The sequence below is a fragment of the Prionailurus viverrinus genome, chromosome A2, assembly GCF_022837055.1.
Source record: "Prionailurus viverrinus isolate Anna chromosome A2, UM_Priviv_1.0, whole genome shotgun sequence".
Classification (NCBI taxonomy): Eukaryota; Metazoa; Chordata; class Mammalia; order Carnivora; family Felidae; genus Prionailurus; species Prionailurus viverrinus.
Window position 1 is genome coordinate 162,491,015 of NC_062562.1, and position 25,035 is coordinate 162,516,049.

General features: G+C 45.9%; 1 protein-coding gene across 3 annotated transcripts in view; it reads left to right on the forward strand.

Moving 5' to 3' along the window:
- Positions 1–5,677: 5,677 nt before the first annotated feature.
- Positions 5,678–25,035, forward strand: part of ZNF398 (zinc finger protein 398) — a 34,049-nt gene continuing 14,691 nt past the window's right edge. The window contains exons 1-4 of one of the 3 annotated variants that reach the window (XM_047848557.1): positions 5,678–6,610; positions 11,624–12,019; positions 19,892–20,018; positions 20,566–20,679. In XM_047848557.1, the coding sequence (XP_047704513.1) occupies positions 6,587–6,610; positions 11,624–12,019; positions 19,892–20,018; positions 20,566–20,679 (661 nt within the window). In that variant the 5' untranslated portion in view covers positions 5,678–6,586. Of the gene's footprint in view, positions 6,611–6,643; positions 7,228–11,046; positions 12,020–19,891; positions 20,019–20,565; positions 20,680–25,035 lie in introns of those variants that run through there. The other 2 variants (XM_047848548.1, XM_047848543.1) reach the window with 2 other exon arrangements.

The following is a 25,035-nucleotide window of genomic DNA, read 5'->3' on the forward strand; positions in this document are numbered from 1 at the left end:
CAAGTAATACTAAATGAGATCTCACTTTTTACTCATCAGGTTGGCAGAGATCAAAAAAGGTCAGGATACAGTGGATTCACGTGGGGAGTGAAACAGATACTCTTATACCTCATGGATATAGACCTTTATGGATATGACCTCTACAAGTTGTTGATATACTTCAACATTTTATGTATACATACCTTTTGACCTAACAAACATTTCCACTTCTAGCAAAGTTTCCAACAGACCTTATTATACCTATGCACAGAGAAGTATGTTCCAGGATATTTGGGACAGTATTGCTTACATTAGTAATATTGTCTAATTAGATTAGAAATAACCTCAGTGTTTCTCCATAGGGGATTGTTGTCAAGTAAGGAACTGTTGGTTCTGGGGTTTATCCGATTTGTAAATTCACAAGTTAGCCTGCTATAGTTTCCAGAGACGGTGGAGAAGACAGGAGACTCCTGGGTCAGAGATGAGGGACTTTATTACTCACAGAGCAGCAGAGAGCATAAGCTTCACATTCCCATCAGTTCGCCCATACAGACAACTCAGGTGGCTCAGGTGGCTGCTGTACACAGTGTGGTTCTGTGTCACAGCAGGGGGACAGCAAGCTTAGGAAATTCTCAACGTAGAGTTGCCAGAGTTAGCAAGTAAAAATACAGATGTCCATTAAATTTGAATTTCAGATAAACAACAAATAATTTTTAGTGTAAGTATCACACAGTCCACACTTGTTGTTTACCTGAAATTCAAATTTAACTGGGCATCCTATATTTCACCTGGCAGTCCTATCCTAATCTTATGAGGGTGATACTAGCATACTTGTGCAACTTCTTTATTTTTATTTTAATTTTTAAATTTTTAAGTGTTTATTTAGTTTTGAGAGAGAGAGAGAGCACACCAGCAGGGGAGGGGAGAAAGGAAAACAGAGAATCTGATCAGCATAAAGCCCAACGTGAGGCTCAAGCCCACGAACCATGAGATCATGACCTGAGTTGAAGTTGGATGCCCAACTGCCTAAGCCACCCAGGTTCCCCTACATGTGCAAATTCTGACCTGGGGGAAGACAGTATCTTTATTATCCTAATGAAGAAACAAATACGCCTTCTTCCCCAGAGGAAGACACTACCTCTGTTTCACAGATTATTTGCCAGACAAATATCCTGGCAAAACTTGTCCGGGATAAAAGGTGTCACAACACGTGTAGAGACACGTAAAATTTCACATAAACTGAGGTGTAACAACGGCAACATCTACCTCATGTGGTTGATGTAAGGATTCAATTAGATGATTGTCTAAAGTGCTCAATAAATACGAATCACCAGTTCAATGTTAGTTTTTTGTTTTTACAGACAGGTTTTTTAAAAACATCCCTTTTTGAAAAGTTTATTTTGAGAGAGAGAGCGAGAGAGAGAGATAGGAGCAGAGAGAGACAGAGAGAGAAAGAGAGAGAGAGAGAGAGAGAGAGAGAGAGAGAGAGAGAGAGAATCCCAAGCAGGCTCCATGCTGTCAGTGCAGAGCCCAACGCAGGACTCGACTTCACAAACCGTCAGATCATGACCTGAGCCAAAATCAAGAGTCTGGCTCTTAGCCGACTGAGCCACCCAGGCGCCCCTCAATGTTAGTTTACTTCCTGTTTGGTAATTGCCGTTTTTAATTCTTTCCATCCTCTGTTGTCGCTTCTGTGAGTTCACAGCTTGCAAGCCTCTCTCATCATGTGCGTCTGCGCTCTCCTCCCCACGATCCCACATTTTAACATCTAGCAGCACTGCCCCATTTGGAGTTCTCTGGACCTCCCTTGCCGAGCACACCTCCAGGACTTTGCATTGCTGGAATGACTGTGTTCCCTTCTCAGGACATCTGGTAACTTCTGTTTTTCCTTCAAGACTCAGCTATCAGGTCACCTGCTCCAGGAAGCCTTCCCGGAAACTCCCTGAAACACAGAAATACTACAGCTACTGTAGTGCAAGCATTTCGTGTTTGTATCTCTTGTGGGTGGAATTACGGAAATTTTCATCTACAACTCCAGGAATCTGATCACTGCACAGTTGCCCGATATTTCACGTATGCCTAGACGAGAGCTACATGCACTTGTACCAGGGGCGTGCTGACCTTTGGTTTTGGACTCAGAGCTTGACCAAATTCTGCCATCCGGGCTTGGCCATTGCAAGGTGGAATAGCTGAATACTTGCTCAGTGTCATTGCTGGTGTTCTTAGACCTGTACTTGAGTCATGACCGTACAATTGGGTAGATTTCTATCATGTCCCATTGGTGCTTCGATCTCAGTAGCATGAATATGGCATGTCACTTGTATTTATTGTTAATATCTGAATATCTACTTTCAAGTTTAGGTATTCTAAATTCTTGGTAACTTGGAAAGCTAAATTTGGTGATGTCCTTTATATGTTGTACTGCTAACAGTCAGTTGAAGTACATATGATTGGATTTTTAAAAAATGTTTATTTTGGGGTGCCTGGGTGGCTCAGTTGGTTAAACCTCCGACTTCGGCTCAGGTCATGATCTCGCGGTTTGTGAGTTCCAGCCCCGCGTCGGGCTCTGTGCTGACAGATGGGATCCTGAAGCCGGCTGCAGATTCTATGTCTCCCTCTCTTTCTACTCCTCCTCTGCTCACACTGTGTCTCTCTCTCTCAAAAATAAACATTAAAAAGATTTTTTAAAAATGTTTATTTTGAGAGGAGGGGGAGGGACAGAGAGAGAGGTAGACAGAGAATCCCAAGCAGGCTCTGCACTGTCAATGCAGAGCCCAATGAGGGGCTCGAGCCCACGAACTGTGAGATCATGACCTGAGCTGAAGTTGGACATTTAACCGACTGAGCTACCCAGGCCCAGGCGTTCCTGCCCAGATAACTTTAGAAAGAACACTGTTATCTTTTTTGAGCCTACAGATGTTTATAAAAATATAAATATGAACACAGGGCAAAATAATAGATTAGATTATATCATAATTCTAATTACTGTGGAATTCTTTGGTGCAGTGGCATTCATAACACTAAATAAAATCTGTAGAAGTGCTCCTGGCTGGCTTGGTAGGTAGAGCACGCAACTCTTGATATCTGGGTCGTGAGTTCAAGCCCTACAATAGGCATACAGCTTATTTAAAAAGAGATAATAAAATAAAATAAAATAAAAATACTTTATAAAAAATACGTAGAAACTAATGTCTGCTTACTTAATTCCATTTAGTCTGTGAATCTCAAAAAGCCCTATTTGGTAATTTTTCACATATTAGGAGGATAAATTAAAAACAGAATGTCGGTGGGGAGCGATGCCTGGGTGGCTCAGTTGTTAAGTGTCTAACTCTTGATTTCGGCTCAGGTCAGGATCTCACTGTTCCTGAAATGGAGCCCTGAGGCGGGCTCTGCCTGCTTGGAATTCTCTCTCTCTCCCTGTCTCTCTTTGACCCTCCCCAACTGTGTTCTCTCTCTCTCAAAAATAAATAAACACTAAAAAAAAAATAATAAAAAGCAGAATGTCAACATGGCTACCTCAAAATTTCACGAAGACAAAAACTCATATACAACAGATGTATGATAAATCACCTTTTTTTTTTTTTAAGTTTATTTATTTTGTGTGAGAGAGAGAGCACCGCTCAGGAGGGGCAGGAGTTGGGGGAGAGACAAAGTCCCAAGCAGGCTCCATGCTGACAGCCCGGGGCCCAACATGGAGCTCAAACTCACTAACCATGAGATCATGACCTGAGCTGAAATCAAGAATTGGATGCTTAACCAAATGAGCCACCCAGGTGCCCATGATAAATCATCTTTGCATCATGATTAAAAGTATAAAGACAGAATGAAAAAAAAAGAATTTTTAGATAAAATGAGACACCCAGAATACATTCGTTCTCTCTAAATAACGAACTATTCAAGAATGGTTTTAATAAGATAATACCTCATGGTTTGGGATCTGTGAAGGCTAATGCTTTTTAAAGCTTGTAGAAACAATTGCAATAGAGTAATAACCGTTTCTGCATTTGAAGAGAAAGGATTTTTGAGATTTGCTGAAGCTATGGATTGTAAATATTGATTTATTTTAGAAAACATTCCTAAAAACTGTTGCTGGATTTATATTTTGTTATACACAAAAAGGTTAATGAGAATGTTAAATATGCTCCCAAAGTATATGGTGTGACCTTTGGACACAAGGTTGGAAGAATCAACCTTAATTTTTAGATTTGACAACCAAGAGGATTAAAGATTAATTCAACCATGTTTCCACTTTCCTTACTTGGTGAAAGATTCTTGTGTCTCACACAGTGGATCTGACGTTGAGAAATATTTACGAAATATAAAATCATACAGACCAATGCATGAAATTATCATTGACTACAGGACACATACGGTAAAAGGCTATGAACACAAACACACCGTAATTTGTTTACACCCTTCAGTTTTACATTCATAAAATGGTCATGGCTTAAAAAGATGTAACAAAAAATGACTGGCTGCAAGCAGAAAGACTGTAGACCACTTCCATAATTTTTCTTCAGCCAGTAACAAATTATATGATATACAAGAGATTGTGAGATTGTCAGTTCATATACGAGATATTTACACAAGGTGGAATAACAGCTATTATGCTTTTCAAAGGTAATGAATAAGGCCTTAATTCTGTATTTCCCAAAGAACATTACCAACATAGCAAGACTTACTAATAACCAATGGTTAATTACATAGAAAGCAGTTTGCTTGTTGGAACTTGATGCATAAATTGATGTGGCTTAAGAGGGTAAGTATTTCCTGCATGATTCCCGCTGAAAAGATCTTCCTTTGATTCTACTCCAGGGAAGATGCTGAAATTGATGTGCATACAAGATAAGCTACAGACGGAACTTCGATTATTTTCTTAACTTGAAAGGTAATTAAATCGCTCCATTGTCACATTTCTAGATCCAAACTTTAAGGACAAATTCATCTCTGGTCACTGTGTATAGTGGCAAGAACAGACAAAAATATTACAACTTAGAATCTAAATAAATGAGTACAAGCATCTTAAAACCTGCTTCTGAAAGTATCATGCCTTTTCTTGAAAGTGCACAAAACTTTAGTCAGTGAAATTGCTTCAATGGAATACTGTCATTGCCCAAGAAATTGTCAAGGCCAACAATTAAAAAGGAATAAAGTCTTTACCATAATCAGTTCCTCTTAGAGGAAGAAACACATAATTGGTGGCAATATTACCATATTATACTGGCAGATGTAGCCTTGCTGCTCCTTGAAGCCCAGTTGAAAGTATCTTATTTGGTGATGCAAATGAACCTGTTTATTGGCCATAAGCATCCAGCAGTCGCCAGGGCTGAGAAGTTACTGTTCTTGCCTTACAAAGCCAAACTTTAACATTTTAACTGCTACGCTTTTAATGATAAAACCATAAAAACTGAGTTTCCAGGGAAGTTCGTATTTTTTTTCTTTTTTAAAAGCTCACTCTGTTATGGCGACATTCTCATTTAGAGAATAGCAATTTTTAATTTTTAACTATCAAACATTCACCACTTGACCAAAATAGATTTTCAGGTATAGCTCCAGTCTAAAGATAGTTTGTATGCTCAAGAGCAGGTGCCCCAACAGGATGGTTCTCATACTTTTGTGATTTAGCCTTACTTTGACCGTTACGGGCATTGACTTGATTCATTTGTTGAAATACAGGCTCGGGAGGATTTTCATTCACGTCGAGCATGTTTGAACTGAGGGCTGTGCTAGAAACTCAGGATTGTGTGGTTGTCTTAACTGTAACACCCACGACCTCCATAATAACACTCGGCTCTCTCCTGTTCATCAGCACAGACGCAGCAAATCGCAACCTCAATAATCCGAGACTGCAGACTTCACTTTTGGTCCTAACACAGGCCACATGAGACGTAAGCCGCTTCACCTTGTTAGCCACAAGTGCTATGTCTGCAAATGACGGACGTCTCTTCGTCGCAGATTTGTGCCTCTCGGTCACTCGTCGTAACGCACCGGCTCGCTCCGGCCGGTCTGGCTCTCGCACTCCGCCGATCGCCACCTTTCCAAACTGGGCTGTCTTCCCGCCGGTGCGCCTCCCGTCGTGCGGTGCCCGCTAACCGGGCCCTCAGGAAGAAAGGCGATCCCGGGAACGAGCCCTGGGTTGGCTGGGTCCTAAACTCCTCTCTGATAGATACAGCCTCTGGGGGTAAGCGGGAAACCAGAAGCCTCGGGCGCCGCACCTCCACCGCCGGGACGGAAGTGGCCGCCGGGGCCGGCAGGGGGCGCGCTGCGGCGGCGGGCGGGCGGCGCGGGCCTGCGGCGCGTCTAGGCCGGAGCCGTTTCCAGGGTGCGCTCGGTGGCCACAAAGCGCCAGCTGAGGGGCCGCTGCGGGCCGAGCGCCGCTGAGCCTGCCCGCCTCCTAAGCTTCACCGGCCGGCCGCCGTGCCTCCGCTGCGTCCCGGCGCCCCGAGCAGCCGCGCGAGTCCGGGCAGGGAAGGCAGAGCCGGGCGGGCGCCGCCTGCGGAGAGACCCGGGGCCGGCCTGCGTGGGGCCGCGCGCGGCGGCGGCGGCGGCGGCGGCAGCAGCGGCGGCGACGACGACGACTCCGGCCCGGGCCGGACAGCGCAGGGCCATGGCCGAGGCGGCCCCGGCTCCGGTAAGAGCGGCCCGCGCGCCGAGCGCTGCGAGCCCGGGACGGTCTGGGCGCCTAGGGCTCGGCGCCGCGGACCCGCGGGAGGGGAGGAGGTCGGGTCGCCCGGCCTGTCAGGCGCGGGGCCCCGGCGCAAGGGCGCTCCCCGGGTCCCGCCGGCGGGGAAGGGCCTGAGGCGCCGAGTGGGGACACCGACGCCGAACTCCGGCCCGGGACGGCGGCGCCCCCTCCCCCATCGTGCGGTCCCGGCGCCTCGGGTGCGAGGTCCGGGGCTCCTCCTTCCCATTCGGACGTTTAGAGCCGAGAGCGCGTCTTCCGCTAATGAAAGAGGAATGAGTGAAGAGGGGCTCCTCCCGCTCGGTGTCAGCCCCGCCACTGCCCGCCAGACGCGCGGCGGGCAGGAAGCTTGGTTGGGTGTTTCCATCGGCGTTCTCCGGCTCCGGCAGCCGTCCGCACGGAATCACGTTCGGGGCCGTCCGCCGGAGCCGCGCGCGGCCGCGGATGCGGCGCGGACGGTAGCCCCCGGGCGGGACGAAAGACTGCGTGAGCGCCGGGGTCCCCAGCGCCCGGTGGATGACAACGCGCGCCACTCTAGGCCCTCCGTCTGTGCTGCTGAACGACTGGTGCGGTTCCGAGGACCAGATAGCCTTATACGTGTTCATTCGTCCCGCGGCTATTTCCCGCAGGCCGGCAGCGAGCCAGGCCCTCTCCCAGTTGCTAGGGCCGCGGAGGTGACCAGCGTAGTCCCTGCGCACGAGAGCCACGTAGAAGGAGCAGGGACCGGCCCAGTAGCATAGGACTGAAACGGACGCCGTGCATTTTGTCAGCCAGGAAGCCTGTGGTCGCCCCAAGGAGAGCCGTTTTAGTGAGTCAGGAAACAGGATGGGCAATGGAGTGCCTGGAAAGTGAGGAGGGAAAGAGGGAGCAGGTAGCAATGGGGTGGGGAGTAGGGTAGAGAGGAACGCAGTGTCTGCCTTTGGATCCGTTTTCCTTTTTCCTTTTTTTTTTTTTTTTTTTTTTTACCAGGGTAGAGATGATCAAGCCTCAATGCCAACCCTATTTAATAGAAATAAAGTGGACACTACATATGTACCTTTAAATTTTCTAGTACTGGCATTTAAAAAATGCAAATAGATGAACTTAATTTTAATATATTTTATTTAATCCAAAGCATACGGAATATTTCAGTGTGTAACCAATATTGAGAATGTTTTTTGTGGGGGGCAGGTCCAGTCGATTAAGGATCTGACTGCTGGTTTTGGCTCAGGTCATGATCGCCTGGTTTTGTGAGTTCAACCCTCCCCCCCCTCCCCCATCTGACTCAGGCTCTGCACTGGCTGCATGGAGCCTGCTTAAGATCTTCTCTCTCCCTCTGCCCCTCCCCCACGTGCACTGTCTCTCAAATAAACTTAAAAAAAAAAAAAAAGAATTTTAGAATTTTAGAGCACACACTAGTCGGGGGAGGGGGAGAGAGGTAGAGGGACAATCCCAAGCAGGCTCCATGCTCAGTGCACAGCCTGAGCCAGAGGCAGATCGTCACCTGAGCCAAAACCAGGAGTCAGATGCTCAACCCACTGAGCCACCCCAGGTGCTCCCAATATTAAGAACTTACTAATGAAGTTTTCCATTTTCCCCCCTCATACTAAGTCTGCAGAATCTGGTGTGTATTTTAAACTTCCAGCACGTCCCAGTCACAATACCCACATTTCAAGTGCTAATAGCCACATGCGGTTCCCATTTTGAATGGTGGTGGCTCCCATTTTGAATGGTGCGGGTCTGCCTTTACCGAGAAGAATTAGGAGACATTGAACTACTGACCATAAAAAAGAGAAAAGAACAATGTCCCTAAAAGTGTGGAAAGCGTTGGCATTCAGAGCCTAAGTGGAGAGATTAGTTTTAAATAGGATGCGTGCAACCTTTTCCTGTGGGAAGGAAGGAAGAAAGCATGGATTAAGCTACTGATGAGTTTGAAGTGAGAAGCCAGTGTAATAGGAGAAAGTTGAGAGAGTTGCAGGCTAATTACTCTTTCTTCTCAAAGTAGGAGGCCATGTTGTCCCCTGAGGTTGAGGGGGCCTGCAGTGGACAAGGGTCTCATTGCCCCACGTGTGCTCTCTGCACCACCAGCATCAGCATCACCCGGCAGCTTGGTAAAAATGCAGAATCTCAATTTGCCTCCCAGGCCTGCTGAATCAAAGTCTGCATTTTTATTTCTTAGTTTATTTATTGTAGAGAGAGAATGCGCGCGTGTGCAAGCGAGCAAGCACGAGTGGGGGAGGGGCGGAGAGATGGAGAGAGAGAATCCTAAGCAGGCTCCACACTGTCAGCGCTGAGCCAGATGCGGGGCCGATCTCATGACCTGAGCTGAAATCAAGAGTTGGACGTTCAACCGTCAAAGTCTGCCTTTTAACGAGATCTGCAGATGATTCTCGGGCACGTTAGTTTGAGAAGTGTTGTACTAAAAGTTTAAGGGGTGTGTGTGTGGGGGGGTTGCAGTGGCTACTATATGGAATGGGAAGAAAAGCGTAGGGGGCACCAGACAATGTTGAGTTCCTGCTGAGCTTAGAGACCACTGGTGTGGGGTGACACCAGTTTTCCCTGTCGTGTGACTTCCTTTAGTAGGGTTTACCAGCTTGCTTACAGGAACAGAGAAGGAACAGTTAGACTGATTCAGAGCTGGAGCAGGTGAGGCAGAAAGACAGAAAGGGGTTGAAGGTGGTTGAATGATGCACCGAGGAAGGAAACAAAGCCTGTAACGGGCTGGGAAGCCAGGAGCAAATGGCTTGGGCAGGGGTTTAGTGGGATTGCAGAGCAGGTGGTGGGTGAGCTGGAGAGATGGGAGGTTGTGGCCAGGGAGCGGGTTGTCAAATTCATAGAGTCGCAAGGCTTTGTGGAGGTCATTCTGCTCCAATCTCCCCTATGTTATAGGACCTTCCTTCCTTCCTTCCTTCCTTCCTTCCTTCCTTCCTTCCTTTCTTTCTTTCTTTAATTTTGGAGAGAGAGAGAGAGACCATGAGCTGGGGAAAGGGGCAGAGAGAGAGAAAATATTTTAATGTTTTATTTATTTTTGATAGAGCGCAAGTGGGGGAGGGGCAGAGAGGAGAACAGAGGATCTGAAGCAGGATCTGCACTGACAGCAGTGAGCCCGGTATAGGGATCGAACCCAAGAACCGCAAGATCATGACCTGAGCTGAAGTCGGATGATGAGAGAGAAAATCTTAAGCAGGCTCCACGCTCAGCGGGGGCTGTGTCTCATGACCCTGGGATCATGACCTGAGACAAAAGCGAGAGCTGGACACTCAACAGACTGACCCACCTAGGTTCCCTGGAATTTCTTTTTTTTAATATACATTTTATTTCACAGCATTTTCAGTGATGGGGCAGCCTGGTATTTTCTTGGAAAGATCTAGTTTCAAAAATTATTTATGTAGGACAGAGTTTGCCTGCCTGGAAATTCCATGTTCTAGTTCTGCCCTCTGGAATAAATGCAATATAATATTTAAAATATCAAACATTAAATAAAAAATGATAATGTTCTGGGGGCACCTGGGTGGCTTAGTCAGTTAAGTGTCTGACTTCAGCTCAGGTCATGATCTCACGGTTCGTGAGTTCAAGCCCTACATTGGGCTCTCTGCTGCTCTGCTCTCAGCGAAGATTCAGATCCTCTGACCCCCTCTCTCTTTGCCCCCCCCTCCCTGCTCTCTTGCACATGCACCCTCTCTCTCAAAAATAAATAAACGTTGGGGCGCCTGGGTGGCTCAGTCGGTTAAGCATCCGACTTCGGCTCAGGTCATGATCTTGCAGTCCGTGAGTTCGAGCCCCGCGTCGGGCTCTGTGCTGACAGATCAGAGCCTGCAGCCTGTTTTGGATTCTGTGTCTCCCTCTCTCTCTGACCCTCCCCCATTCATGCTCTGTCTCTCCCTGTCTCAAAAATAAACGTTAAAAAAAAATTTTTTTTTTAAATTTTTTTTTTTTTAACGTTTATTTATTTTTGGGACAGAGAGAGACAGAGCATGAATGGGGGAGGGGCAGAGAGAGAGGGAGACACAGAATTGGAAACAGGCTCCAGGCTCTGAGCCATCAGCCCAGAGCCTGACGCGGGGCTCGAACTCATGGACCGCAAGATCGTGACCTGGCTGAAGCCGGACGCTCAACCGACTGCGCCACCCAGGCGCCCCCCCAAAAAAATTTTTTTTAATAAAATAAATAAACGTTAAAAAAAATTTTAATTAAGGGGGCTCCTGGGTGGCTCAGTCGGTTAAGCATCCGACTTTGGCTCAGGTCATGATCTTGCAGGTTTGGGGGTTCGAGCCCTGCATCGGACTCTGTGCTGACAGCTCAGAGCTTGGAACTGCTTCAGATTCTGTGTCTCCTTCTCTCTCTGCCCCGTCCCTCCTGCACTCTGTCTCTCTCTCTCTCTCTCTCTCTCTCTCTCTCAAAAATGAATAAACATTTAAAACATTAAAAAAAATTTTAATTGAAAAAAGTCTGTTCTGCCTAACATTTTAGAACCATCAAATATTTGAAAATATGTTTTCTCCATGCTCAATACTCTCAGCTTTTTAAAGTATTACAGAATGGTACGGTTGAGGTTCGTAAGCAGGGTGGTGGACAGGGCTGGAGCATAAATCAATAAAGGTTTTATCAGAGGGCAGTGAGTTCAGAGGAACCTAGAAAGATCTGGTGCACGTAGGCCTTTTCCAGAAATAGAGGATGCAGCAGCAACCCGAGCCTCTGGACAATTGGCTCTACAGCGTAACACCCCAGGGGATAGGCCAGGCTGGTTCTGAATCCAGTGTCCCTCACTGTCTGACTTCATTTATCCCTGAACCGCCAAAGCAGTCCTCTTGGCTTTTGCTGCTGACGAGCACCATAAAGATGAAGCTTTTGCAGGCAGTGCTAAAACTGTATTTAGATGAATCACAGCTGGTTAACCAGCTAACCAGTCCTTCTTTGATTTTAGTTTGGCTTAGGGTTCCTTCCAACACTCAGTGTCTTGTCTCCTCTCTCCACCGCGTACAGACTTCTGAATGGGATTCTGAATGCCTTACCTCCCTGCAGCCCCTTCCTCTTCCCACGCCCCCGGCAGCAAACGAGGCCCACCTGCAGACGGCAGCCATCTCCCTGTGGACCGTGGTGGCAGCCGTGCAGGCCATTGAGAGAAAGGTGGAGGTCCACAGCCGGCGCCTCCTGCACCTGGAAGGACGGACGGGGACGGCGGAGAAGAAGCTGGCCAGCTGTGAAAAGACAGTGGCTGATCTCGGGAACCAGCTGGAGGGCAAGTGGGCCGTGCTGGGGACCCTGCTGCAGGAGTACGGGCTGCTGCAGAGGCGGCTGGAGAACTTGGAGAACCTGCTGAGAAACCGAAACTTCTGGATCCTGCGACTGCCGCCGGGGATCAAAGGGGATATCCCAAAGGTAATTCCCTCGCCCCTTCTGGGTGGAAAGTGGTACCACTAGTCCATAGACTAGGAGTAAGGGATCCTGTTGGCCTGTCAGGCTAAAGGAGCAATTAAGTTGGGTTTTGTTCATCTATTTGGGAAACATTTCACGTTCAATTTAGCTGTGATTTGAATTGAAGTGTCCGACTGAAGATTAGAAACCTCTTTCCAATTCAGAGTTGGCTACCTGGCAGATAGATTTTGTTTTTCTCTTCAGCTTTCTCCTGCCCTTTATCTCCGAGTCCCTTTTGTCTTTGTTAACCTGTCTGCTTCGTTCTTGGTGCGGAAGCTAAATTAAATATCATTTCAATCAGCCCTTATGAATTTGTTGGTAATTCTGGTGAAAAGAGGAGTCTGGGGGAAGAGCTGGCAAGTAGATGGTTTGGGGCTCTCTGTAGGCCTAAGATTGGCATGATCCTGCCCTTTAGTACCCTTTACGGAAGTATGTTGTGGGTCTAGGGCCCAGCCCTTCTGCAGGGAGTGGCCCATACACCAGAAGAAAATAAACTTCATTCTTAATCTATGGAACACAGCCTCGAGGCATCTGGTTTTCCTGAGCACAAACTGTCTACTGAATATCTATATCCTGGAGGCACAGCACTGAACAATTCATGTAAGCTTCCCTGGAGCTTAAATTTTAGTGGAGAAAGAAAATATAAACAGACAAGAAAATAAATCCATTTAGGTGTGAGTAGATTAAAAAAGTGCTATTCGGTGATTTAGTTTTTGGTGGGTTTTCAGAGCAGCTCTCATAAAGGTGCTAATATTTAGTCTGAGACTGAATGACAGGAAGGACGCAGCTGTGAGAAGATCTGAGGAAGAACTTTCTAGGCGGTGACGATGCCCCGTGCAAAGTCCTGAAGACAAACAAACGTGGAACACTGAAGGCAAGGGGAAACCCATTAGCTGGTATGCGGTGAAAACAGGCCTGTGCCTAGAGAAATGGATGAGGTCACGTTATTTAGGGCAGTGTTTTTCAGCACTGACTGTACACAGGAATCACCCGAGGGCTTTTTCCATTTTGGTGGGCATCACACCTAGAGATTCTGATTTAGTGGGTCCTGGATGAGGCTAAAACACAAATCTTAACATCTCCGTGGTGGGGTCTAATGTGCAACCGGGGCTGTGAATCACTGATGTAGGGGTCTGAGACCAAGGTAAGGAATTGGTTTTATCTTGGGTATAATGGAAAGAAATTGAGGGTATTAAACAGAGGAGTTCTATCTGGTTGATATTTTGAACAAATCACTTTGGCTGCTCCGTAGGAGACGGATCGGGTTGGTAGGAATAGAAGCAGGGAGAAAACAAGAGGCAGCTGCAATAGTGGGAGGGATGAGAGTGGCTTGGGTCAGGGTAGCCGTGGTGGAGACGGATAGTGGGCAGATTCCGGACTTTTGGCGGAGATGCTGGGTAGGAGTCACGGATGGGAATTTGGTAATGAAGAACAACGATAATTTTAAATTTAGTGTGTGATAGGGGCGCCTGGGTGGCGCAGTCGGTTAAGCGTCCGACTTCAGCCAGGTCGCGATCTCGCGGTCCGTGAGTTCGAGCCCCGCGTCGGGCTCTGGGCTGATGGCTCAGAGCCTGGAGCCTGTTTCCGATTCTGTGTCTCCCTCTCTCTCTGCCCCTCCCCCGTTCATGCTCTGTCTCTCTCTGTCCCCAAAATAAATAAATGTTGAAAAAAAAAATTAAAAAAAAAAAAGTTTAAAAAAATAAAAATAAAAAAAATAAATTTAGTGTGTGATAATTTACGTAGAACTTGTTCTAAGTGCTTTGGTTATTTTCATAGGAACCCTAACTTGCCCAAGATCATTTAGTTACTAAATATAAGTAATAGAGTGGTATTGCAACCCAGCTGGCTCCAGAGCATATGCTCTTAACCACCTTAGGTTTACTGACTGTTAGGCTTTTGGCTCCAAGAACCCGATGGATGGTGGTGACATTTACTGAGATGGGGACTATCTTGAGGAGTGGGAAGGAATTAGGAGCTCTCTTTTGGCAGCATTAGGTTTGAGGTGCCCGTGATACAGTCAGGAGAGATGTTAAGTGGTCCCCGCAGCTCAGAGAGGAGTAATATTTGGCAGTCATGGGTGCACAGACCCTGTTGAAAGTCCTGAGACTGGAGGTGATTGCCTCAGGAGAAAGCATGGCGAAGCAGGGAGAAGAGTCCAAGGACCATGCTCCAGGGGCAGGCAGAGCTGGCAAAGGAGACCAAAAGGAGTGGCCAGCGAGATGGAAACAAGATAGGAGTGTATGTGGCATCACAGGATGAGGAGGAAAAGCATTCAAGGAGAAAGCTGTCATTTGGATTGCATGTCACTGAGAGATCTAGAAAGATGCAGACAGAGGATGATTTGGCAACACAGACCTTGCCGGAGACCTTGCTAAGACGCGGGGCCTAGAAGTCTGGGAAGGGCAGGTTGAAGAGTGAGTGGGAAGGGAGAAAAGGGAGAGAATGATGACCGATGCCTCTTTCCAGGTTTGCAGGGAGGGATATCAGAGTCAGCATCTGATAGAGAACCTTCCCCAGTGTGTTTTACTTGTGTGTCTGGAGCCCCTCCAGGAGTTCTTTGGGATAATTTATACTTAGTATTGCCATAAGATTAGTAGAAAAGGTAAGTTAAAGTGTGTACCCATTGTCTTACCTAGATAAATGGATAACGTTTAAACTCTCCATCTTAAACTCCAAAATCGTATAGAAGGCAATGTGATATTTCTTTAAGATATCTTCATGAAGTTAGAACATATTAGAGATTTATTAGCTTTAAATATGGGAAGCAAAATTTGCATCTTTGCTTTGTTGAAAATACTCTTCTTATTCTGTCTTTATTTTTTTTTTTATGTTTGTTTATTTCTTTTTGAGAGAGAGAGAGAGCGAGCGAGCGAGCGAGCTGGGGAAGGGCAGAAGGAGAGAGAATCCCAAGCAGTCTTCTCGCTGTCAGCACAGAGCCTGACTCAGGGCTCAAACTCATGAACCATGAGATCATGACCAGAGCCAAAATCAAGAGTCGGACACTTACTGACTGAACCCCTCCCCCCCACCCCCGCCGCCAGGTGACCCTGTCCTTACTTCTGAGTGCCAAGTTCAGAATAATCTTCCCTCAGTTTTCTTCTTACTTTCAATTTTAAACTGTGGTAAAATGTGCACAACCTAAAATGTACCATTTTCGCCACGTTTAAATGCCCAGTTTAGTGGTACTCAGTACATTCACATCACTGTGCAACTACCAACACCATCCATCTCCAGAACTTCCCAAACTGAAACTCTGTCTCCATTAAACGCTAATCCCCCAGCCCCTCCGCCCCGGCCCCTGGCGCCCACCATTCTGCTTTCTGTCTCTGTGAATTTGACTCTTCTGAGTCCCTCATATAAATGAGATCATACACTATTTGTCCTTCCGTGACTGGCTTATTTCACTCAGCACAATATCTTCCAGGTTCACCCATGTTGTATCAGCATTTCCTTTTTAAGGCTGAATACTCCACTTCTCTCAGAATTTTAAAGGCATCGGTCCTTTGTCTCATAACATCGAATGCCATTGATGATAAACCTTAATACCAAATCAATTCCAAATTAATATTTCAGCATTAATTCCAAATGAACACCAAATCCGTTTACAAGAAATCTGTTCTCTAGAATCTTCCCATTTGTACTTGGTGTTTTTTTTTTTTGTACTTGTTTTTCTAAAACGTGTTGAGGGTGTGTCTTCGTGTAGGTCTTTTAACATTTGTGTCACACACTTGGTGTTATCTTTCATTCGGAAGATGGGTGTCTTGTTCGGCTCTGGAAACTTTTCTTCCATAATCCTATTTTTAGAATATTTCATCCCCATTTCTCCTGTATTATCTGGAACTACCATCTGACTCATAGTGGGTTGTGATCTTTGTCTCTAACTTTCCCTTCCTATTATTCACCTTTTTCTTTTTTTTATTTCAAAAGAATTTTTTTATGTTTATTTTTGAGAGAGAGAAAGGGCGTGAGCAGGGAAGGGGCAGGGAAAGAGGGAGTCACAGAATCTGAAGCAGGCTCCAGGTTCTGAGCTGTCAGCACAGAGCCCGACAGGGCTCAAACTCATGAACTGTCAGATCATGACCCGAGCTGAAATCAGACACTTAAGCGACTGAGCCACCCAAGCACCCCCTATTCACCTATGTTTATTTACCTTTGAGACAGAGAGAGAGCATGAGTGGGGGAGAGGCAGGGAGAGAGTGAGACACAGAATCTGAAGCAAGCTCCAGGCTCTGAGCTGTCAGCACAGAACCCGACGCGGGGCTTAAAGGCACGAGTCATGAGATTGTGACCTGCGCTGAAGCCGGTCGCCCAACCGACTGAGTCACCCAGGTGCCCCTCACCTTTAAAATTTTTTTTTAAAGTTTGTTTATTTATTAAAAAAAAAAAGTTTAACATTTATTTGTTATTGAGAGACAGAGACAGAGCACAAGCACGGGAGGGGCAGAGAGAAGAGGAGACACAGAATCTGAAACAGGCTCCAGGCTCTGAGCTGTCAGCACAGAGCCTGACACAGGGCTCGAACTCACAAACTGCAAGATCATGCCCTGAGCTGAAATCGGACGCCCAACTGACTGAGCCACCCAGGCGCCCCATATTTATTTATTTATTTAGAGAGCGCACTCATGTGCAAGTGGGGGGAGGGGGAGAGAGAGAATCCCAAGCAGGCTCCGCACTGTCAGTGCAGAACCTGATACTGGGATCAAACCCACGATCCATGAGATCCTGACCTGAGCTGAAATCAAGAGTCAGATGCTTAACTGACTGAGCCACCCAGGAGCCCCTTGTTCACCTTTTTAGAGTTTCATCACCTTCCCTTCCAGACTTTCTCATTTTTATTTTAAAAATTACATATTTAGGGGCGTCTGGGTGTGGCTCCGTTGGTTGAGTGACCTGCTTCAGCACAGGTCATGATTTCATGGTTCGTGGGTTCGAGTCCCGTGTCAGGCTCTGTGCTGACAGCTTGGAGCCTGGACCCTGCTTTGGATTCTGTGTCTCCCTCTCTCTCTCTGCTCCTCCCCCACTCATGTTCTGTCTCTCTCTCTCAAAAATAAATAAACATTAAAAAAAAATTACATATTTAATTTTCAAGAATAGTTATTTCTATCTCCTTTTTTTGAAGCAACCTGAATTTATTTAAATGGATGTGATATTCAAATGTCTCTGGGAATATGTATTAGAGGCTTGTTTGATTTGTTCATTGTTTTTTTGTTTTTGTTTTTGTTTTTTCATGTTTGTTTATTTTTGAGACAGAGAAAGACAGAGAATGAATGGGAGAGGGTCAGAGAGAGGGAGACACAGTGTGAAGCAGGCTCCAGGCTCTGAGCTGTCAGCACAGAGCCCGACGCGGGGCTCAAACTCACGGACTGTGAGATCATGATGTGAGCCGAAGTCGGATGCTTAACCGACAGAGCCACCCAGATGCCCCTATTCACTGTTTTTTCTTCTAGGATCATTTGTAGTGTTTGTGTATCCTCACAGCATCATTTTTTTTTAATATTGAGTAAACCTAGGTTGTGTATCCATAAGTGACAGGCTCAACTGATTAATAGGTTAATGACAGGAAGCTGGCATGTCTCCTCGGCCACCGTGTGAGTCTGTTTAACCAAAAGATCTTTCCTTTACAGCAGAGAGCTGCCTCCGTTGATGCTAGACATAGTTGGGCTTTGCTTTGAGGTGCCCTGGTGAGGAGCAAGTAGGGGGTGCAGGGACCACCCAGAGACCAGGAGGGAAGCGGTACTCTGTGTCATCACATGCCCCCTGGAAGTGCATGCTGTCTCCAGGCAGGCTGGGCTGTTAGATGTCCTTAGAGGTGATGTCTGCCGTTTCAGCTCTGGGGTAAACGCTGCCGCTTCCTCCCTCTGCCAGGGCAGTGAAGGGGTCCCTGCTAGTCCCAAGATAGACCTTCAAACTCCAACCCATAATCACTTTTCTTCCCACTCATTCATTGTCTCTGCCGGCTTTGAGCTTGGAATTCTCTGGATTCTTCAACTGCAGTCTGTCCTTCGCGGAGTAGCGGAGCTGCGGCTTCCTCCCACACCCTGGACCCCAGCGCGTGCCCATCGTTTGGGTCTCGGTGCGAAACTCATCAAAAACTCTGGTCTAGTGATGGCTTCTCCTTATTCTTGGCACTGCTTTAGATTTATGGGGCGTCTAGGTGGCTCAGTTAAGTGTTTGACTTCGGCTTAGGTCATGATCTCGTGGTTCATGAGATCAAGCCCTGCATTGGGCTCTGCACTCCCAGTGAGGAGCCTGCTTTGGATTCTCTGTCTCCCTCTCTCTCTGCCCCTCCCCTCCTCAAAAATAAAAAAACATTAAAAGAAAAAAAGATTTAGTCCCTGCTGATCTTATTTACTGTCATTTCAGTAGAACTCAGGGAGGGAAGGAAGATACATATGTGTTTAGTTCATAGCCTTGAACCAGAATCCCATCCTGATCCTTTTTTTTTAATCATTATTTTGTCATGTGTTTTTGTTGTAAGGTATCAGAAATCTTTTGTGTAGTGACATTAGATACAATTATGTCATCTACACTTGCCCTCACCCTGGCTTTAGGTGCTGAGCAAGTGTAAAGTAAGTAATTTAAAGTTCTAGCCCCTAAAGAACAAAATTTCTAGTTGGAAAATGAAGCAATTAGAAAATAAACCCAGTTGCCTCATAGTATTGCATAGACCTTTGACCCTTAATGAGTATGTTAAGTTTACGAAAATAAATATGTATGGTTTTCATTGAATTTTTTAATTTTGGGAAAAAAATGTGTGTGTGTGTGTGTGTATAGTAGATACCAGAAATGTTTCTTCTTCTCTGATATTCCTTTTTCCATAGTATCCTGTTTTTATTTTATGGGTGGTGTAATATCTCTCAAATCTTTGTGGGAATACTAGTTAGGAGGTGGTGGTGGTTTGTTTTTGTTTTTTAAATTCTGTTGCCTGGGTATTTGTTTCCTTCCACATTTTCCTCCCTTATTTTAGTCTTTCTTGTTCAAGTGGCCGACTTTGCTAACTGGGCATTGACACTTAGTGCTTAGCTTGTATTTCAGAATTTAACTACAGGAAGCTGTCCGGTGACAGGAGGGTGAGCTAGCCTTATGATCAGCTAGATGCCAGAATGAGGCGATAGTGCCCGTACTAGGTACCTTAAATTCCCCAGGCAACTCTTATACTTCATTACAGAAGAACCTTCCAGTTTTTACCTAGGGAAAAGTGCCTAGCTTTGGACGAAACGTTGCCAGAGGGTGGGGGGATTCTGTTCTGCGTATGACCATTCCCTACATGAAGCCCGAGCTCCCAACTCGGCAGGCTTCATCATTGTCGTCTGAAAGTAAATTCCAGTTTTCCATGCTTACATGTTTTTCCTGTTCCCATTAGGCCTGTTAATAACCCACCAGAGCCCCATCTCTTCTGGACTCATTCCAGCCCTATTATAGCTCGATATCCAAAATTTCTGGCCCATGTCTTCAATTTGAATGTGACCATATGCTTATTTTGGGCAGAAACTGTATTTTTGTAATCTTGGCACTTAGGATAAAGCTTGTACGTGGTGGGTATTCAGAACATGTTGTATTGTGTGAATTATATACTGCTTTGCATCTGCGCCTCTCTCCGTGAGGGACTGTTTACAAGTCATGTGCTCCAACCTCCCAAAACTCGTCGCTCTAAAGTTTATTGCCTTTCTCCTTGAAAACATCTTCAACTCCTAGAGGTCGGGTCTGTGCCCTGTTTTTCCTGTATCCCTCCTGCATCCCACACAGTCTGTGTGTGACAAGTAGGCACTTAGTAAGATTGGCTAAATGACTGAATTGCAGTGGGAGGGACTAACTCCAATATGATTATAATTTCAGGTGCCTGTGACATTTGATGATATCTCCATCTACTTTTCCACTCCAGAGTGGGAAAAATTAGAAGAATGGCAAAAAGAGCTTTACAAGAATATCATGAAGGGCAACTACGAGTCTCTTATCTCCATGGGTGAGGCTAAGTTGGCGCCTTTTGAATGAGGGGACCCCAGCCCCACGGGGGCTTAGAGCAGTCCCTTTCCCTCCAGCGGTCCCCATTTTCCCTCTGTCCCCACACACTTCAGATTCTAGGTGCAAGCGAGAGATTTCCAGTTCACCCTTCCCAAGTAGGAAATCATCATCTCTCCTGCCAGTTCATCGGATGGAGAATGAAGCTCAGGGTTAGGGGTCTCCCAGTTGCAGTGGTTTCCATAGGTGTTCCTCACTTTGAAAGGGCCTTGTTCTCCCCCTTGAGGCAACTGTCCCTCTTCCTCAGTGAAAGTAGCAGGTGGGCAGTGCTAAAGCGGCACGCATGCCTTTCCCATCACCTCTCCTCTGTGTGCGTTCCCAAGAGATGTCATCCGTACAGGAGGGGAACGGAAGGGGAGGAGCGCTCTAGAATCTGAAACAAGTTCCCTGGGACTGTGGACCTCAGAGCCTACAATTCAGCTTTAATGGCGATAAGTTGTCATCCTCATTGAGCTCTTCGTCATACCTCCTTTCCCTTCTTCCTCTCCTAGATTATGCCATGAATCAACCTGATGTGTTATCTCAGATTCAGCCGGAAGGAGAGCATAACACAGAGGAGCAGGCAGGGCCAGAGGAGAGTGAGATTCCCACAGACCCCAGTGAAGGTAAGTAGGAGAGGAGATGATCCCCTCCTTGTCTCCCCTTCCTGGTCAGAGACGATGGGGCTTCTAGAGCCTCTCCCGTCTCAATCAGCTAGACTGTGAGTAATGCCTGACCCTCAGACACTTAAATAGGAGGGAGTATTAGAGATGGCCGGTCCATGGCCTGTCCCCACGACTACCGCACCTCTGAGGGCTGTTCATGGTGTTCCGTGACTGGTTCCCACACCTAATTATCTGGTAAAATTAACATCCTTAGATGGCAGGGGAAGCGGTAATGCTTTCCTGGAGGGAAGTGGCTTCAGTGAATATACACTGGGCGGGTCAGAAATGATGGGGGCGGTGGGCGTCCGCAGGGTCCCTCGGAGATGCACTTAACGGGCGGAGCCCAATGATGGCCACCTGGGCAAACTTCACCTGGTTTGGGAGCCAGCTGTCATTAATGAGCCATCCCTACTTTATTTGGTTGGCAGCTGCCTGCTGTCGTGTGCAAAGACTGCTCAGCCACGTACAGTTGTAGTGTTTGTCTCAAGTCCCACCTCTGCGGTCAGAAAAAGCTCACCATTTCGTTCTTTGTTGGACAGAAAGCTCACAGAAAGTTCATCCTTCAGACCACTCTATTAGATGAACTTTTCTTGGAACCCACCCCCTCTCCCGGGCACTATTTTTTTTCTAACGTTTCCTTATGAAAACTTCTAAATAGAAAAGTTGAAATAATTTTACAGTGAACACCTAGATACCTACCACCTAGATTCTGTCACTAACAGTTTACACGTATTTATCCATCTCTGCATCCCTATCAATCCATCCTATTTTCAGTGTATTTCCAGTTCAATACACACATCAGTACATTTCCCCAGAGGGGCGCCTGGGCCATCTCAGTTGGCTTGGCGCCCAACATTTGATTGCGGCTCAGATCATGATCCCAGGGTTGTGGGATTGACCCCACACTCAGTGTGGAGCCTGCTTAAGATTCATTCATTCTCTCCCTCTCTCCCCCCTCCCTCCCTCCCTGTCCTCCTTTTCTTCCTTCCTCCCTCTGCCCCTCTCCCCTGCTTGAGTTCTCTCTCTCTCCTTCTTAAAAAAAAAAAAAAAAAAATCCCCATATGTAGTTCAGTATGAATATCATTAGCCTAGAGTTCAATATATTTTTTTAAGTTTATTTATTTATTTTGAGAGAGAGAGAGTACGAAGAAGAGCAGGGGAGGGGCAGAGAAAGAGAAAGATAGACTCTTAAGCAGGCTCCGCACTGACAGTTCAGAGCCCAACACGGTGCTTGAACCCACGAACCACGAGATCATGACCTCAGCTGAAACCAAGAGTTGGACACTTAACCGACTGAGCCACCCAGGCGCCCTGAGTTTTTTATTTTTAAATGTCTGTTTCTTTATTTTGAGAGAGTATGTGAACAGGCGAAGGGGCAGAGAGAGAGAGAGGGAGAGAGAATCCCAGGCAGGCTCCACGCTGTCAGCACTGAGCCCAGCTTGGGGCTTTACCTCCCAAACTGAGATCATGACCTGATCTGAAATCAAGAGTTGGACATTTAACTGACTGAGCCACCCATGCACCCCAACAGTCTCTGAATTTTGAAGAATGTATATATCTGCCACACATTATGTTATTCTACAGTCTCTGTGGGTGGTGGTATTAAGCAATCAAACAGGTTGAATTTGATAAACCTTTATATCATGGATCTAAGTAATGAATCTAAAATCATATCACAAAGATGGGTGACTCGATTACAGAAATTATTGGAAATTATGCCGTAGTTGATGTTATTGGCTATCTAACATAGTTTTCAACCAGTATAAATCAGTGTGTCATCTTATTTTTGAGGATGAATGGAAAAGGTGTAAATAATTTGGTTTTATAATAATATATGAAAATTTCATTTAGTTGCCATTTTGTCTATTTTTACCATGGCTTTTTTTTTTTTTTTAAAGTTTGTTTATTTTTGAGAGAGAGGGAGCGCAAGTAGGGAAGGATCAGAAAGAGGGAGACACAGAATCCGAAGCGGGCTCCAGGCTCCGAGCTGTCAGTACAGAGCCCGACGCGAGGCTCAAACTCACGAACCATGAGATCATGACCTGAGCTGAAGTCGGATGCTTAACCAACTGAGCCACCCAGGCGCCCCTTATCATGGTTTTTAAGGCTCCATTTGTGGGTGGTCAACCAAATGTATTAATACATGTTTACGGAAAATTAACAAACAGTGTAAGCATTGAATTTCTTTAATGCTCTGGTTTGATTCCGTACAGTTTTAGCTTACATTGGTGATTATCAACCTAGGTACTTACTAGAACTTGAGGACAGGCTTCATATTATTTGGGCAGATCAGTATATAGCATTTTTAAAACCCCCTCAGATGTGTCTCTACTTTAGAATCCTTTATATTTCCCTGCTTATAGATTTAATCATATATTCATGCCTTTTCATTCATTTAAGCCTATTTTCTTTTGGTTGCTGAAATTGTCAACTTGGCAAGTGAGATGATTTTTAAATGGTTTCCTGTGTCTTTCCAGTACTGCCTCAGTACTTGTGTTCTTAAAAAAAAAATATGCTCCAGTCTATTCTGGGGGGTCCCCAAGGCCACCCCCAGGTTCGGTCCTTCACTAGGAGGACACGCAGGATTCAGCATAATGTCATGCTTAGGGCTGAGGTTTATTACAGCAAAAGGATACAGAGCAAAGCCAGCAAAGATAAAGGGTGCCCAGGGCAAAGTCTGGAGGGAACCAGGGGAACCTTCCAGAGTCCTCTCTCAGTAGAGTCTCACAGGACACATGCGGTTCCTCCAGCAGGGACTTGTAACAACATGCACAGCATGTTGTCTCCCAAAGAAACTTAGAGACTTAGCATTCAAGGGTTTCACTACGAGCTGGTCACATAGGCATCCTCTGCTTAGCATATTCCAAAGTTCTGGACTCCCAGAAGGAAAAGAAACGTTCAGCATAACCTCCACTGCACAAACAACTAGGCCAGGCGAAGCCCTCCTAACATTTGGGGGAAGTTTCCAATTGGTGTAGGGACGTAAACCTTGCAACAGGCGTTTCTGATGACAGCCAGGCTCAGGCTGTTGCCTTAACACAGGCCCAGCAGAGTTCTCTGCTCCTAACACACACACAAAATCCCAATTCCTTTCAGTGGAGAATAAACTGGTTTTTAGGGTGCATACAAATACTAGGCAGAGGTACTCATTCTAGGCCACTTTAGTGACATAACTAATAAAATATCTTTTTTTTTTTTTTTTTTCAACGTTTATTTATTTTTGGGACAGAGAGACAGAGCATGAACGGGGGAGGGGCAGAGAGAGAGGGAGACACAGAATCGGAAACAGGCTCCAGGCTCTGAGCCATCAGCCCAGAGCCCGACGCGGGGCTCGAACTCACGGACCGCGAGATCGTGACCTGGCTGAAGTCGGACGCTTAACCGACTGCGCCACCCAGGCGCCCCAATAAAATATCTTTTTGATAGATTATTCTCCATTTAGGTTTTGTTGTTGTTGTTGTTTTAAAGTAATCTCTACACCCAACATGGGGCTTGAACTCACAATCCTTTGGTCTCATGACCCTGAGATCAAGAGTTGCATACTCTACAGAGTAAGCCAGCCAGGCACCCCTCTTCCCTTAGAGTTCTAACCATTTAAATCCTATTTTCATCTTGTTCTAATGGAAACACTAATCATTTTTGTTTTGTTTGTTTGCTTTTTTACTTTTGTGCAAGCAGCTTTTCTTCCATAAAGCAACATCATATTTTTAAAAATCAATTTTAGGTGTGCCTGGGTGGCTCAGTTGGTTAAGCATCCAACTTTGCCACAGTTTGATCTCAAAGTTTGTGAGTTCGAGCCCTGCATCGGGTTCTGTCTCCCTCTTTCTCTCTCACTCTCTTTCTCTCTCTGCCCCTCCCCCCTCCCCCCGCTTGCACTCTGTCTCTCTCTTTCTGAAAAATAAACTTTTTAAAACTTTTACTTATTTTTTGAGAGACAGAGAGAGAGCATGAATGAGGGAGGAGCAGAGAGAGAGGGAGACACAGAATCCAAAGCAGGCTACAGGCTCCGAGCTGTCAGCACAGAACCCAACGCAGGGCTCTAACTCATGAACTGTGAGATCATGACCTGAGCCGAAGTCAGATGCTTAACCATCTGAGCCACCCAGGCACCCCTAAACAAATTTTCTAAATCAATTTTAACACATTGTATAATTTATTATTGTCAGTGTATTTATATTGGAATAATTGATGGACTCCTAGAAACCTTAATCTTCTGAAATAATTTGGATTTTATCCATATTTCTCATAAAATAAAGCCCATAATGTATTATTGTATTACATTTTAGAGCTTTAGAAAGAACTGTGCGTTATAATAAA